Source organism: Theropithecus gelada, chromosome 8, assembly GCF_003255815.1.
Source record: "Theropithecus gelada isolate Dixy chromosome 8, Tgel_1.0, whole genome shotgun sequence".
NCBI classification, from domain to species: Eukaryota; Metazoa; Chordata; class Mammalia; order Primates; family Cercopithecidae; genus Theropithecus; species Theropithecus gelada.
Genome location: NC_037676.1, coordinates 54,258,073 through 54,275,622, shown reverse-complemented (window position 1 = coordinate 54,275,622; position 17,550 = coordinate 54,258,073). Strand labels below are relative to the sequence as shown.

The window sequence follows — 17,550 nt, the reverse complement described above, 5'->3', positions numbered from 1 at the left end:
AAATACTCCCCATTCCCTAAATACCTCTAAGTACATACGCAGTGACATTGGGACAATTTAATGTGTATTTATTTATCGTCCCATTTCAAATAGTATTTAAAGGATAAGGACTGCAAAGCTACATGAACTTTTTTTTAAATGCTGGTTAAAAATTTAATTCGGCCAGGTGCAGTGGCTCACGCCTGTAATCCCAGCACTTTGGGAGGCCGAGGTGGGCCGATCACAAGGTCAGGAGATCAAGACCATATTAGCCAACATGGGGAAACCCTATCTCTACTAAAAATACAAAAAAATATTATCCGGGTGTGGCGGCACGCACCTGTAGTCCCAGCTACTCGGGAGGCTGAGGCAGGAAATTGCTTGAACGCTGGAGGCAGAGGTTGCAGTGAGCCAAGAAAGCACCACCGCACTCCAGCCTGGGCAACAGAGTGAGACTCTGTCTCAAAACAAAACAAAACAAAAAATTAATTCAAAAATGAGACAAAGGAAGGTTGAAGATAAGAATGCAAGACGGAGCAAGCCTGAGGACACTAAGACGTGTGTGAAGAGTCATTTCTCGCTGGGTAAATAAGGATCGCAAATTTGACCTTGCCTTTTAGAAACCAACAACAGAAGAAAGCTATAATCGCCATGTGGATCACGTGGCAGTAAGTAAATTCAGAGCAAAACTCCTTCTGGAACCCAGTGCATGAAGAAAATATTTCCTATGAGTTCTCATTAGGAGAACACCAATACCATCCATCCAACAGAATATAAATTACAAGGCCACTCCTAACAAAGATAAAAACAAAACAGTCCTCTGGCATCATTACATCAAATTGTGATGGAGCTTTGCAGGGGGCCAGCAGCAGGTGGTCTGTCGGAACCCACAACAGACTTGCACAGAGACCCAGGAGCAGCAGGGCTGAGCACATACACTTCAAAGGGTCCCTATACGTCTAGCATCTTCAGCTGAGCTTTCAAAGAATATAGAGCAGCAGTGAGCTGGATTGAACCCATTGACAAGTGTCAGGGTGCAGTCATTCTATGTGGACAGGTAACTAACTGGAGAAGTACACGTTTTACAATCCGAGAAAGTAGAGGCTGATGATCTGTAAAGCTTAAGAACTTACCATGACTTTGCAGGAGAAAAAGCCCACCTGAATTCAGGTCAGTGGTTCGTTGAAGGTCAAGAAGGACCTAAAGTGATTTGGGGGTCTTCTCTAACAATGCTGTGTCTCATGATCCCTTACCTTAAAGTGAGGCCACAATGATTGTTCTCTGGATGATCTTTAAAGTAGATGTAAACGAACACACCTTCAGACATTAAAAATATCAAATCAAATTGCAATGAAATATAAAGTGCATATGGCTTTAACTTTAGCATACTATATTAATTTAAACTAGGTACAAATCATTCATGCAATTAGTTGAATTAGGTAATATTTTAGGGGAATATTATGCACAAGCCAGTTTAAACATGGAGGGTCTATATCAAAAAATGTGTACATTAATTTTAGAATAATTGATCCTTAGTTCTCCATCCTTGCCATAATTAAATTGCCACGTTAATTTTTAAAGACCTTTATTAGTCCTTGATAATAAAATTAGGCCATCTGTATAAGAAAGAATGCCAGTCTTTCTGTGCTTTGTAGAAACAAGCAGAAGTTGTGATAATTGGTCTATATATATGGTCTTGCACTTAGGAGCTCCTTCTAGCTCTTCTCATGTGACAAAATAGTGTGTCCTAAACATTGTTATATATCATTTCTTTCTGGATATTAACTCTCTTCACTCCTTTAGTAACTAAATAGCCAAATTTACATTAGTTCATTTTCCCATAAATAAAAAAAAAGTACAATTTTGTGGTGTAAACACAATTTAAAAATCAAAGTTCAGCCGGGCGCGGTGGCTCACACCTGTAATCCCAGAACTTTAGGAGGCTGAGGAGGGTGGATCACAAGGTTAGGAGTTCAAAACCAGCCTGGACAAGATGGTAAAACCCCGTCTCTACTAAAAATACAAAAACAACAACAACAACAAAACAAACAAACAAACAAACAAAAAAAAATTAGCCGGGCGCTGTGGCAGGCGCCTGTAATCCCAGCTACTCAGGAGGATGAGGTGGGAGAATCGCTTGAAGTCAGAGGGCAGAGGTTGCAGTGAGCCGAGATCGAACCACTGCATTCCAGCTTGGGCAACAGAGTGAGACTCCATCTCAAAAAATAAAAAATAAAAAATAAATAAAAGTTCACTCAAGAAATATAATAGAATTTGTTTGAAATATGATAGAATTGTTTCATTTGTATAATATGTAAAAACGTAACTATAGGACTTAAAGCCTCTTATAAGTTGAGAATACCTGCTCTATACAGGTATATACATAACTTGCATAATTATACAGAATATAAAGAAAATATATGACATAATCCCCAAATATGCAAATTAGGCACAGATTAGTACCAACTAAACATTAGAATTATTAAATGAAAAGAAAGCATAATCTCTTGCTTTTACATAGATGAATTATATAAAGAATCAAAGTCGCTGAAGAGTAAGTAAAATATTTAGCGGAGGCTAGGCGCAGTGGCTCACGCCTGTAATCCCAGCACTTTGGGAGGCAAGGTGGGTGAATCACAAGGTCAAGAGATGGAGAACATCCTGGCCAACGTGATGAAACTCTGTCTTTACTAAAAATAAAAACATCAACTGGGCATGGTGGCGCACGCCTGTAGTTCCAGCTACTCAGGAGGCTGAGGCAGGAGAATTGCTTGAACCTGGGAGGCAGAGGTTGCAGTGAGCCAAGATCATGCTACTGCACTCCAGCCTGGCGACAGAGTGAGACTCTGTCTCAATAATAATAATAATAATAATAATAATAATTTAGTGGATAGTTTATATGGTTTCCTTGATCATCAGCCATACCTAGCTAGTCCAACACCCTACTAGAAGTATATCTGTAAACATCAGGGCACACATTTTACTGATACTTCCAAAACAGATGAAACATCTATGAATAAAGATAGCATTTTCATGGTTAAAAGAACATATTCTGGAACCAGAGAGCTTATGTTTGAATCCCTGCTGTACCACTTACTTTGTACCTTGGTTTCCCATGCATACTTTGAGGTAATAAATGTTTCTATCTCATGGTTTTTAAATGAGGATCATATGAGTTAATATTCGGAAGTGCAGAGTGAAATCCAAAGGTTTTTAAAGACTGTGTGCATAGAGAGAAGTTTGACGGATAAGTGACTCAGTGGAAACAGATAAAGTGATATGTTAACAGGAAACATTACAAAGAAATTGGTTGCATTTATCCTGTGGCTAAAATAGCTCCACAGATCCCAGAAATTATAATAAAAACATTAATTCCTTCATTGATTAATTCTATGAGCATGTATGGGGAGCCTGTTACGTATTAGATCCCATGACACCGTTTCTTTTTTGAGATCTCATTTTATGATCTTCCCTCACAAGCTCCAGGCATCTTTCAAATGGCCCCATTTTGATTATGAGTCTGGGGTGTCTTCAGGAACGTTGGCCCTCAGGGAAACATAATCCTAATATAGTCCCAGAACCAAGAACCCAGGCTGTCACTTAAACGGTCTTCTCACAAGCACTCATAACTTAGCCAAAATTGAACTTTTATTTATCCTACTGCAAGTTTCAGCCCCCCAGTCTGCCTCATCACAGAGACAGCTCTACAGTTGCCCACCTACTCTGGCAGAAGCAAGCAGTCGGGGTCGATTCCTCTCTTCTCTCGCCCCCTACCTCCAGCCCTCACAAGTCCTGCAAATTCTGCCTACAGATTAGGTCCTGAGTCTGTCTCCTTCTCTTGGCCTCACTTCCCTACACCCAGCCAGGACTCCAGCAATCATCTCCCCATGGGTCTTCAAGCTTCTGCTCTGTCTCTTCTCCAATCTATCCTCTACTCAAAACTCCAAATTACATTTGTGAAAAGTCAACTAGATCATCCCGGATCCCCTACCTAAAAGTCTTCCCTGGATCCTGTTGCACTTGGAATAAACCTAAGCTCCCAGGATGTCCCCATGGCCTGCTCCCACCATTCACTGTCTTGTTGTCCATGGGGCACCCACTCCCTTCCCAGTCTGGACTCTGGACTTCCTCCCTCCTCTTGGATGCTCAACTCCTGGCTGGTTTTTCACAGGCCTGCCTCCTTCTGATCTTGAAAGTCTTGAAAGGAGTGCATCTTCTCCAGTGAAGGGACCCCCGCACCCTCTGTGCTTCCTTCAGAGCACTTCATGTTTTACAAGCATCTCCTTGGTTTTTGCCTGTCTCACCAGATATTATGTAAGAAAATAGCATTGTTTGAGGTGGAATTTTACTGTAAAAAGGCAGAAAAGAAAAACAATATGTCAAAGAAATTTATAGCAATAGAAGTTTTCAATTGCTCAAATCAGAAAAGTTTCAAGTGCTGATAGCACTCCAAATACCTGTTTCATTGAGAATCCAGATATTTCAGTCCTTTCTTCCCCAGCTCTTACCCATCAATTGTCTGAGAGGAGATTCCTGCACCAGTGCACGAACCAGTAAAATACGGTGCTCCAAGATGCAGTGCAATTCTCCAGACACAGCCGGACAGTGCAGAATGAATCCTGAGTCCCAGATACTGTAGTTCCATGAGTATGGTCCTGGGTAACTGTTGGTTGTTTTCTTAGTAGCCATGTCATACTGTTGACTCATATTCAGACCGGTCTAGCTACTAAGATACCTAAGTCTTATATGTTGGTTTGTTTTCCTTTTTTCATAAAATCTTAGAGCCCAGAATTATATCAATCTTATGATACACTCTCTTCGTTGGTCCATGCATGGCTCACTTTATCAAGTAGTTACTTTTAATAAAGCAGTAAGTACCCACAGAATAGCCATCTGTTTTATCATGCTGTATGTGATGTAACTTTCGGCTTACTTTTTTCTCTTCCCACTAAATTCCTAAGAGTCACCCATGTTGTTTTTGGTGGGCATGTGGCTTCCTTTCAAGTTGTGCTTTTGGCGAGCAATACTGCTGTGTACACCTTATGCATGCTTCCTGTGTACAACGATTTGTTTTGGGTGTGTACCTAAGGAAGAAATTGGAGGGTCATAGAGAATGTGAGCATCCACCTTCAGGAGGTAATGGATTATTTCCCAAAGTAGTCACCCTAGCAAAGTATAAGAGCCCAGATCTCTTTCAAACCAAGTGTCAGGCCAAGTACCCTTTATCCTGCTCTCATGAAATTGCTCCTATGAAGTCTCACTGTGGAAGTTCACATGTCCTTCTTCATTGTCACTCTGGTTCAGACTCATTCTTCTAGGAGATAAAATTACCTCCAATCCTGCTTCTCGCATCCTTAATATTAACTACCTTCCCCAGTCCTTGAAACCTTTCAAATGTAGTCATACTCCTTCTACAAAGTAATCATGGGAAATAACCACCATTCATTGAGAGCCTGTGGCATGTTTAGCACTCTACATTTTATTGCATTCATTCTCACAGTGTAGATATCATGCCTATTTTACAGAAGAAGAAACTGAAGCACAAAGAAGATTAGTAAGTTGCCCATGTTCAAGAACAGAATTCAAACTCCCAAGCTGATGTCCTTCCCCCTAAATTACATTTTCCTCATCCATGTCCATGTGGAAGACTCTGCCAATGTTTCTGGACTCTAATTCACCTGCCAGCAGCCCCGCAGCTCTGCCTCCAGTCATGGTTCCTAAAGTCTGATTCAACTAAACAGATATTTAATTACTCAGCATAAAACTGTCCTTGCAGCATTTTGAATAAGGGAATGCAAGGGCTTTGAGGTTTAATCCCAGCTCTGCCTCTTAATTTGAACTTGGGCAGGTTATTTAACTTCTATCAGTGATTCCTGAGGCCTCACTTAACCTCTCTGGGCTCGGTGTCTTCATATGTGAGGAGGGTATAATGGAGCAAGTCCCGCTGTAGGGTGCGGTGAGATGTAATTGAAGACACATATACAAACACGCCTGGCAGCACCCCGGGACATAACTGAGCTACATGCAACGGTGGCACTTTTCTACTCTCTCTTTTCTTTCTTACCAAGAAATTAAATCTGCAATTTCTCTTATCCACTTTTTCAGAATCCTGGATATGCATTGTTTTGGTAAAAACACTTCAAATGGAAGTCTCATTTTCAAGTAGCAAATCACAAATTAAACATATGATTCAATTGTTAACAGTTTTCAGTTCGAACTAAGGTAGTCTTACTCTTTACAGGAATAGAGAGTGATGAAGAAATTAGGCATTTGGATGAAGAAATAAAGGAACTGAATGAATCCAACCTTAAAATTGAAGCAGATATGATGAAACTTCAGACTCAGGTAAAAAAAAAAAAGTAATTCATGATCCTTAATCTTTGGTGGAAACAAAACATTGAACTTTTTAAAGCTTGTGTGAAAATATATGATATCTTAGAGTCAATATGCTGAGTGTTTCTAGATTCCATAATTATTGTAAAATTCTGAATAGCTGGATTACCCCAGGTTACCATTGATTCAGTAGCTGTGGGCAAGCTCTCTCCTGTTTTTGTCCTGGTAGCATCAAAGGTTTCATAAGCAAACAAGGCAGATTATTCTATAATCAAACAGTCTGGTGGAGTACGTAGTGCATTAGAAAAAAAAATGTGATGAAAAGGTAAGAATCCTTGGTTTCATTTCAAATTCAAGTAAAATATAGCAACTTTTTCATTTAATGTTTTTGGAACACCTCTGAATGTGTAAGTATTTATTAGAAACAGATCTTACTGAACATTTTCTTGAGCAAATTCTTTACCTAAAAACCCAAGTAATTTCTCAATTCTGCATTCTTCTCTATGATGTCTGCCTCATCCCATGGAAATTAACAGTTCAGTTCAAGATTTTTAAAACACAAATCATAACTCTCTTGCAACAAGTTAGCAGCAAAAGAATGAGACAGAGAATAGGACTGAGTATCTTTCTCCCTTTCCCTGCAGGGGATTTTTATACCACCATAGTTACTGGATCTCTTGGAAGTCCTCACACAACAGCTTAAGACAAAGGGTTTTAATCCATCTGAAATTTTGGTTTCCTTACCCAGAGTGACCATTGTTGCCATCATCAATTAATGGCCATCTGGTCCACAGATTGACACTTTTGTCTAGAAATCATGGGAATTCCTCTAGAAAACCATTAGCAAAGAACACAAAGGCCTCTGCCCTCTTGAGACTTATCGTCTAGAAGGAGGAAGCGACACTAAACAAAAAAGTCATAAATGATCAATTATGTTGTATGCTAGAATGGCAGGGGGCTGGGTGAGTGCCTGTATTTCAATACTTAATGGGACCACCAGCCCCCAGGGAGAAGAAAGACATCCGCAAAGACTTGAGAAATGAGGGAGTTGGCCAAACAGGTATGGAGAAAGAGTGTTTCAGACAGAAGAAACCCCGCAAGCACAAAAGCACTCATCATGAGAAGGTCTGGGGATTTGAGAAATAGCAAAGAGAAATGTGGTCGCGGGTGAGTGAGCTGGGTGGGGCAGGTCACAGGAGAACAGTCTCAGATGCAACAGGGCAGCTCACATGGGGCATCTTAGTCCATTTCAAAGACCTTGGTTTTTATTCTGAATGTATGCAGAACTGTAACACAGTTTTGACCCAACGAGTAACATCATCCTCTCTGATTGACATGCTGACTTGCATTTTAAGAGGCTCATCTTGGTGGCTGTGTTGAGGAAAGGCTGAGAATAGATTAGATGGGGTAATGGCAGACACAGGGCCACCCACGAGAAGGCAGCACAGTCACACTGGTGGCTTGGCCCAGGGGGCAGCAGTGTGGAGGGGACAGTGGTCTCATCCTGGATGTTTTGAAGGAGGCGCCAGTGGAGGAGAGGTATGAAAGAAAGAGTCATGGGGGATCTGCACTTAAGCTGAGTTGCTGCTGGCTGGAAAAGGGAGACAGCAGATGGAGCAGGTTTGGGGAAAATAGCAAAGTTTGCTTTAAGCATGTTGAGTTTGAGATATCCATCATACAGCCACGTGGAGAAGTTCCACAATTCCTGAGGAAGTCTGGGCTGAAGATGAAAATTTGGAGATGTGATTCCAGCACTTCAAACAATCCAATGGGGCTGCAGCTTCATGCTGAGAAGTTGCATGCATGCATCTCTTAGTGTTCAGATTCACTTGGTGCGTTTTCTTTCAGGGAGAAAACTTTTGCGATCCTTCCAAACTCCACTACTCACATTCCCAAGTTATTTCTGTTGTAGATCACGTCTATGGAGAGCAACTTAAAGACGATAGAGGAGGAGAACAAACTCATAGAACAGAACAATGAAAGTCTGCTAAAAGAGCTGGCGGGTCTGAGCCAAGCTCTCATTTCAAGCCTTGCTGACATCCAGCTTCCACAGATGGTAAGTTCAAGGCCAGATCCTTGCTGTTCCATTACAAGCATTTGCAGTGTCATCATGCATTTACCGACGGGGTTGCCATGACTGAGCTTTGAGGAGACCTGTGAGCAGTCACAGAGTGACCACACTTCATCACAGTCTGGTTTGGAGTAAACTCCCTCTCTGGGAACGTGGTAGATACATTTATTTAAATTATATTAAGGCCAAGAATTTTTTTAGAGGCCAAAGTCATTTAAAAACAAAGGATTTTTTTGAAGCTTGGTTCATAATGTCATGTGAAAGTTGAATGGGCAAAACTCCCTCAGTGAAAATGTTATTTCCAAGTAGAAGATTCCATGTCTTATAAAATCTGAGACCATTATTTGCATCATCCACCCAACTCAAGAACTGTAATCAAAGATGTTCAATTCCCAATGGACTAGGTGCTTTCTTCATATGGAAGTATGAAGAACCTACTTCAGTTCTCCTCATATAAAATAAAAAGCAAAAAAAAAAAAAAATGAGCAAGGAATCCTCATTTTCAAAATCGAAGCATGTCTTTCAGGTATGCAACTATAGACCTCCAACACTTAATAATGGGCACACAGTCCAAGAAATGTGTCCCTTAGGCAATTTTGGCACTGTGTGAACATCATACAGTGAACTTCTGCAAACCCAGATGACAGACCCTACTTTACTTACTGCACACCCAGGCTATATGGTACAGCCTACTGCTCTGAGGTTACCCACCGGAGCAGCATGTTAGTGTACTGAATATTTTAGGCAATTACTAGTATTTCTGTATCTAAACATGGAAAAACATATCTAAACCATAAAAATATGCTGTTGTTATCTTATGGGACTACCATCATATATTCAGTCTATCATTGACTGAGATGTTGTTATACATTGCATGACTGTATTTGGAATTCATAGAAAATTAGCCTCTTTTACATATTCTTAAATACAGACAAATATTTGGAGGAGAGTCTACATTGCTGAATGCTTTTAATCTCCTCAGAACCTAAATTTTTAGAATAATTTTTCCAAAGATGCCGATTTTATATATGAAATTATTTATGGAAGCAGCAATGTGATAAAGAAATATAATTGATTTTGGTTGAAACATTAAGCCCCTCAATTTTACCCAAGTTCTTAGCATGGAGTTCTTATCTTAAACAATTCCAAATATGTTTCTTGACTCCCACCTGCCAAAAATCAATAATGTAATAATGAACACAAAGCAAAATAAATGATGCCACTATGGTAAGGATTAAGATAATTATTCAAAATCATTGTAATGTTATTTATTAACATTGCATAAATCATACTTTGAATATGCATTCCTTAGTATTTTCTTCTTCACCGCTGCCATAAAAAATAGGTACTACACAAGTTAACTTGTGCCTTGTGTACTCACCACACAGAGCACTCCAGTGGTGATTTTTAGGGCTGATCACACAAAATGTTACAAAAGCACCAAAGAGCGAGCATTAGTATTCCCATTCCATAGTTGAAATCAGGGCTCAGAGAGCTTACTTAATTTGATCAAGTTTCCAAAGCTAACACAAGGTAAGTGGGCCCGGCCCTGCAGAGTGGCCTTTATCCACTGCGCTACCTGGGTCCCCATCCCATTCCCTGACTCTCCAAGAAACACAAGGCACAGCAAAGGCAGGAAAGTGAAGGGGACAGAGAATCACGATTGGACAATACTAATAATTTAGATCAGCGCTTTGCCGAGCAGAGCACAACTAAATAGCTTCAAATTTAGAAAGCTTATTTCCTTAAATAGCAACAATAGCACTATACTTTGTCATTTAAATGTCCTTTCTTCCAAGCACCTTGCAAAGTAAGTCTCACGCCATGTGTTTTTAAAAAGGAGGGAAAATGGTGGCAACAGAAATGACTGAGTAACATTCCCCTTGTGATATTCATTCCGTTTCACATTTGTGTGAAATTTACACATATCCAGCCTGTGCTCTCCTTGAAGCATCACACTGGGTAAAGGAGAGACCAACACATACAAAAAGAACAGAGAGGCCAAGTGCAGTGGCTCACGCCTGTAATCTCAGCACTTTGGGAAGCCGAGGCGGGTGGATCACCTAAGGTCAAGTATTTGAGACCAGCCTGGCTAACATGGTGAAATCCCATCTCTACTAAAAATACAAAAATTAGCCGGGTGTGGTGGTGCATGCCTGTAATCCCAGTTACTTGGGAGGCTGAGGCAGGAGAATCGCTTGAACCTGGGAGGCGGAGGTTGCAGTGAGCTGAGATCACACCACTGCACTCCACCCTGGGTGACAGTGCGAGACTCTGTCTCAAAAAAAAAAAAAAAAAGAATAGGGGATGAATAAATTTAAACTTTGTGAAATTGATATTCTGCCTGCAAAGACTGAGAAATGTAACAAGTGTTATTACGATGATGCCACAGGAGAGAAACAGGTTCAAAGGGTCTGAGGATGGAGGAGGAAAATTTTCCATCACAACTGTTACTGAGTAACTTGCTCAAATCTTAAATACCTTAAGTTTCTGCCCAGTGCTGTTAAAGGCACCACTTAGTACAAGCAACCCTTCCCAGCCTCACAAATATTCACCTTCCACAAACAGGAGCCTCTGTTGTGCAAGGCATGTGCAGTCAAGGCTGAGACTGCCTCCCAAGAGAAGTAGAAAAGTTCTGTGGAGTCTGAGTCCACAGCCAGACATATACTTTATGCGCTCCAAATCAACCCCAAATACTGTACAAGTCAGTTACATTCGTCTCCCGAATTAAGAGTGAACAGATGAATCCCACACACACTCCATCTCTCTCCATCTCCTGCAACTCCAGCAGCCATATGCACCCTTGCCTTCCCTCCTGACTCCCGGATCACTGATCTTCGATGTCACTGGGTCCTTCTTTTCCCTCAGCCTGAACCACTGTGATTGGGTCAATGTGTTTTGTCTCCATTTAGGGACCTATCAGTGAGCAGAATTTTGAAGCATATGTAAATACACTCACAGACATGTACAGCAATCTGGAACGGGACTATTCCCCGGAATGCAAAGCTCTACTGGAAAGTATCAAACAGGCAGTGAAGGGTATCCATGTGTAGGATCACAGCACTGCCGGGCAACAGAAATTACCAACAGCAGCAAACTCCAGATGGATCTGTTAGTGGTTCGTGTACTGCTAAGGCGTGGAGGTTGCCGTACTGCATTTACAATTGCAACATTGCACTAATTTTATTTTCCCCAGCTGATATAAAAAGGAAAGAAAAACTATGATAGACTTCTTGGATTAAAAGCAATGCAGTCAATTATTAGATCTTATTTATTTTCATATGATTTTCTTTTATTTCCTCATTGTACTCTTTTTTTGTAAAGTATATGTAAAATAAATGTGACATTTTTATAATTTATTTATTACTAATCGAAGAGTTTTTTATCTTTTAACTGCATTTTGAAGTCTGCCATATTTTTACAAGTGTGTTATTAATTTATTTTCCAATAGGATTTAAATAGAAATGCTATTCTCAAGTCATCTTTCTTGCTGGGTTTTAATGAGGAAACAAGAAAGGGTGAAGGAAATCCTTGTCTAAGGACTGCACTATAGTTGAGTTTGATTTTTATTGCACACTTCTTCCCCCACCTTTCACTGGTTTCTGTATTTATAAATGAGTTTGTGGTAAGGTGAGCTGCACAGAAGGAATAAGAAGACAAATGGCGCCCACTAGTGGGTAATCCGCACTCACAAAAGCACAGGATGCTGGAAAACAGCCTGCTCAGAATTTGTTAGCAATAATTAAATATAGCAATCAGCAAAGTATTCGACTTGGCTGGACGGTTTTCGTTAATATGAATTATTTATTTGAAATGTTTTAAAGAAACATAAGCTTTTTTAGTGATGCAGATTTGTCTGTTTGTTTTTCAAGTCATATCAGATCGTTGGCAACTCGTTTCCCAAGATGAAAAATAAGACTTGGTGTGACCAGCCAGGCTTTCCTGCCATATGTTGGTACAATATACAAGTGACAATATTGGTGTATATTTGTACTTAGCAAATACAAACACATCCAAATGAAAAATTTTGTAGATACCGTATCCCCTGAAATAGCATTTATCTTACTGGGTTGACTGGAAAGGAATGGAAAATATAGTAACACATGAAGAAATGTTACTCCAATCTGAGTGATTACTTCAAACACTGGCAACTTGGGTCTCACCCTCCATAGGAAACAAGACAACATTCAATTTGATAGAAATCTTGCCATAGACCTTCAAGTACTACAAAATATACACACACACTCACACACACAGGCATTCTCTCACACACACACACACACACACACTCATCCACACTTTGAATTGAGCCCACAATCTTGAATTTCTGAATGGGTCAGAGTTTCATAGTTGCTATAGTAAAGGCAATGTCTATTTCAGGGATTGTAAAGTAGTTAAGCATTGTTTCAAAAGTTTTTTTATATTTATTTTTTTTAAGGAAAAGGTATAGACAACCAGCTAAACTGCCTTTTTGGTGTGCACACACATTTCATGTGCAGACGTGCCTCTGTGTAAATGTACACATGAACTTAGTGTGGGCTTAATTTTCTGTGCTATAAACGAAAGTGTTTATTTTTTATTAACCTCATGGATATTTAGATGGAACGTGATGGCATTCACAGGCTTGATATATTCCACTGTTATTACTGTTACCTGCACAAATGAAAAACAATACTCAACAATAATTCCACTCCCATGAAATTGTGGTCATTGTTATGCATTAAGTGAGGCTTATGTTTGGTTTGGAGTTCATTTGAACTCTTGAATCTTAGTTTAGTGAAGATGAACTGTCTGTTCTTAGGTAGAAACGGTGTTTATTTAAAAGTCAATTTAAAAAATGAGCTACCATATGTGCTGTCTATTATAAATGGGACACCAAACAAAATTTTCTATTACAGTTATGTACTCGCAAACATTTTGCTATACAGTACTTCATGGATGCATACAAATGAGTTCACTTATTACAAAGACAAACGTTTAATTTGCTAAATATTTTAACAAGTTTGTTATATATTTTATTTAATTTAAAAGAAATCTCTTACCAACCTACATATTTATTACTATGATTTACTATGACTTCAGGTTAATTTATTTGTGTTGGCATAGTTTGAGCAGGATGTTTTGTGAAGTACGTTTGTATTTATTTGCCTACTTTGTACTTGATGTGTTTTGTAATGTGCACTGAATTTATTTTCTTTTCAACTATGTTAATGATCAATACTGTAAATTGGTCTTTTGTAAACAACAAAAAGGCAATGATGTATGCATTTTTTTATTTGAGGTAGTTTGTTTGTATACTGTTTCTCCAAACATTTAATATTTCTTACATCAAAGCAACAAAATTGTGTTCAGTGCTGTACATTTGGTGTATGGTAGGAAATAAAAACTGATAACGAGTTTTGATGTGATCTTTCTCAGGCTGTTATCTAGAGACTAGTATCCCCTTCCCGTGGAATCCACTGTCCAGAACGAGCCCTGGTGAGGTCCCCAGAGTGCACTTGAGCCTGCCAGTCATTCGGAGACATTTCTGTTCTGACAGCTGGTCTGCTTGCCTTAAAGTGGACAGGACTTTTGGCCAGTTGACAAGCTGTCCCTGCCTTTGATGTGGCATTCACCTCCAGAACAGGGAATGCTTTGACATAAGGAAGACCTTTGCTAGGAGTGGCAGCAAATTCATTCAGATCTAATAGGTGGCAAGATACAGGGCCCACCCTCCTGATTCCAAAATTACTTTGGATACAGAGTATATCTCTAGATTCATATAAGCTAAAATTAAAGAAACTTGAATTAAAGAAAAATGATAATAAATTCTTGATAGCATGCCTTCTGCTTATGTGTTCTTTCTATCTAATGTCAAATAGTCATCCTAATTTAATTTTTCAGTTTCTGCCCAGATTCATACATCTCTAGAATAAGTTTCCACCTACATTTGATCTGGTTAAAAAAAAAAAGTCTATTTAACACATGTAATGAAGCCAAATTGACTGAAGGGAAGTCTGGGTCCAAAGAGGAAAGTCAGAGTGGTACTTGGGAGACCTTCATTTACCAGGAGCCAAAACATAACCATTAATGCACAATATAGCTTTCATTGAGTCACCACACTCACATGTTGAAGACGCGCATAAAATGGATCACAAAATGCAAATGTGCTCAGTCAGGCTCGTAGCTTACCCTTAGCCAAGCATGTGCATCTTGCCCTGATTGGAACTTTTTTTTTTTTTTTTTCCGAGATAGAGTTTTGCTCTTGTTGCCCGGGCTGGAGTGCGATGGCACAATCTTGGCTCATTGCAACCTCCGCCTCCCGGGTTCAAGCAATTCTCCTGCCTCAGGCTCCCAAGTAGCTGGGATTACAGGCATGCACCACCATGCCCAGCTAATTTTTTGTATTTAGTAGAGATGGGGTTTCACCATCTTGGTCAGGCTGGTCTTGAACTCCAGACCTCAGGTGATCCACCCTCCTCAGCCTCCCAAAGTGCTGGGATTACAGGCGTGAGCCACCACGCCCGGCCTCTGATTAGGATTTTATATCAATGAGTACTGTCTACAACTCTGTCAACAATGCGTCATAAGAAGAGCACCAGTCTTACCGGAAATGGTGACTAAGAGTCATCCATTCATCAAAAAGATGTTTACTTGGAATGCGTTTATGCCGGGCCCACTTCCTTACTCCCGTGGGAGTTCAGCCTCATGGGAGACAATGAAATAAGTGAAATATTTTGGTTTGGGTATACACAGGCTCCTGTGGAAACCATGTGAGGGTTACCTAACAAACCTGGATTTCCAGGAAGAATACTGCTTCCGATTCAGCAGGGCAAGTTTGAGAACACGTGCCGCAGGCAGTGACAACAGCATGGGCAAAAGTATGGCAATCATCAAGGCAGCAGCTTCACGTATTTAAAGCACTGAAAAATTGGTGAGAAGTGAGAAGATGAGAGGCCAAAGCCCAGGTGAGTGGGAAGAGGAGGAGGTCATATTGTAGACTGGCATGCTAAAGAGTTCTAACTTTCACAGACGTCAACATGTGAAAGAAAAATTTAAAATCAGAGAATGACAAGATCCGATTTTCACTGCAGATAATTTGTTCCAGCAATTCAGACGATTAACATTTCATACATCAGGGCAAGAAAATTGTGTTCAATGCTGTGTATGTGGGGTATGGTACAAATAAAAACTGGTAAGGAGTGTTGCTGCGATCATTTTCAGGCCAGTGTATAGAGACTATCATTACCATCCCATGAAAAGTCCTGGGGCCTTCAGACATAAGACTAAAACCCTTCTACTGGAACCAAGGACCTGAATAAAAAGAAGGGGGTGAATAATTTTTTGATTTACCCCATTAGAAAAAGTTTCAAAAATTAACTTGTTATGGTACATAAGTATTTTATTAATATTTGTAAAAACTAATGTTTTCTACATCTCTTTTCACACATTACATTCATTTCATTGTGGTCTGGGAAAAGTGCCCTGCTATTTCCTCTCATTATTCAGCAGATAATTATAAAGTAAGCAGATTTAATTGGCTAATAACTATCCCCGCTGTCAGACACAATCAATGATGTTTTGTATACTTCATCTCACAAAATGTATCAAGCAAATATCACCATGCACAATTAAACTGATGAGGAAACTGGTGTTTAGCAAAGTTAGTAACTTGCTCAAGACCGTAAAACTAGGAAACGATGCAGCCAGGATTCCACCTCAGATGTGTTTGATTAAAGCAAGGCAAATCCTTTGTCACTATTTTTACAAAAATAATTCTATTGTGGATAGTCCTTCTCTAATGAGGACAATAGCAGGACGCACTGACTTGCACATTTAGAAGTACATGAGCCCCGTGTAGACCTCTCGACCTAGATGCTCTAACCAACAGGATCTGTCTCATCACCTGTCTGATGTAGTTTCATCTGGAGGACAGAAAATAAGAACAAGGTAAGATTGAGATGCATGCCAGCATCCAGACATATTCCAATATTCCTCAATCTTAACACTACGGTAACGAGTACATCTCTGAATTCCCTCTTGTAAGCTTCATTGTCACACTGCAACAGAATTCTTATGATCAGCATTACACTAAGAGACAACCAAGGGTTAGAGAGAGTAAACTCTACTCATTGTTTGATGCCCCAGAGATAAGTACCAGGGTCAGAATTCAACTCAACTCTGACCCAGAGGCAAGTTCCTGTCCCTTCTGCAGGCCGCCATGACTGCATTTAGCCATACTTGCTGTGCTGGCCAGCACCTTACTGGCCTCTGTGCACAGTCATTCAGCAAGAAACAGTTAAGATATATGCCAGGGCCCATTCCAGGAAAAGTTGTTCAAAGAAGCATCATTTTCACATTTACACCACACTTTATGATGTATTTTTCTTGCGTATCATAAAAAATGTGACATCCTAATAATGTATTTGATGAATTGGGATTGAAAAATCTTAATATGGGTTATAATAAATAGCCAAAAATAAGAAAAATGCAAATTGCTCATTTTTTTATTGTTTTTAGAGCAAAACAATATAAATATTTTGTTCTGTCATTAGCTGCTTTGTGTATGCTTGACAGTTTTGAATTGGCCCCTGACAAATAAAAAGACAGTTTGTCCTGAACTTTACCAGCTACTAAATTTTTAAAACATAAATAGAATGTGAAGTTCCCTGCTCTTCAGAAACAGCTGCTGTTTTAGTAGAGTTTTCCACTTAGATGTATATTCTCATATATAAATGTAATCATCTGCCTTCTGTAACTGATGGCCTTGTTCAGTTTTAAGTGAAATCCAGGGTTAGATTTATGGGTTTGATATTCGAAAGTGCGAGTGGCACTTTGGGGATATGTCGTGCTGCTCTGGTTTGGATATTTGACTCCCGAAACCTCATGTGGAAATGTAATCCCCAGTGTTGGAGGTGGGGCCTAGTGGGAGGTGTTTGGGTCATGAAGATGAATTGCCTATGAATAGATTAATATCCCTATGGGGGTGGGGAGGGAGTGAGTTCTCATTCCATTCACTGAGAGAGCTGGTTGTTAAGGAGAGCTGGGCACCTCACTCTGCCCTGCTTCCTCTGTCGCCATGTGACCTCTGCACAGTCCAGGCCCCCTTCAACTTTCCCCATGAAGGGGAGCTTCCTAAGACCCTTACCAGAGTGGATGCTGGCATGGGGCTCCATGTACAGTCTGGA

The 17,550-nt window shown here is 39.9% G+C and overlaps 1 protein-coding gene across 47 annotated transcripts in view; it reads left to right on the top strand.

The window, feature by feature from the left end:
• Positions 1-13,781, top strand: part of ST18 (ST18, C2H2C-type zinc finger) — a 306,347-nt gene extending 292,566 nt beyond the window's left edge. For all 47 annotated transcript variants that reach the window (XM_025393503.1, XM_025393495.1, XM_025393485.1 and 44 more), the window contains 3 exons: positions 6,221-6,324; positions 8,225-8,368; positions 11,296-13,781. In XM_025393503.1, the coding sequence (XP_025249288.1) occupies positions 6,221-6,324; positions 8,225-8,368; positions 11,296-11,436 (389 nt within the window). In that variant the 3' untranslated portion in view covers positions 11,437-13,781. The remainder of the gene's footprint in view (positions 1-6,220; positions 6,325-8,224; positions 8,369-11,295) is intronic.
• The last annotated feature ends 3,769 nt before the right edge of the window (positions 13,782-17,550 follow it).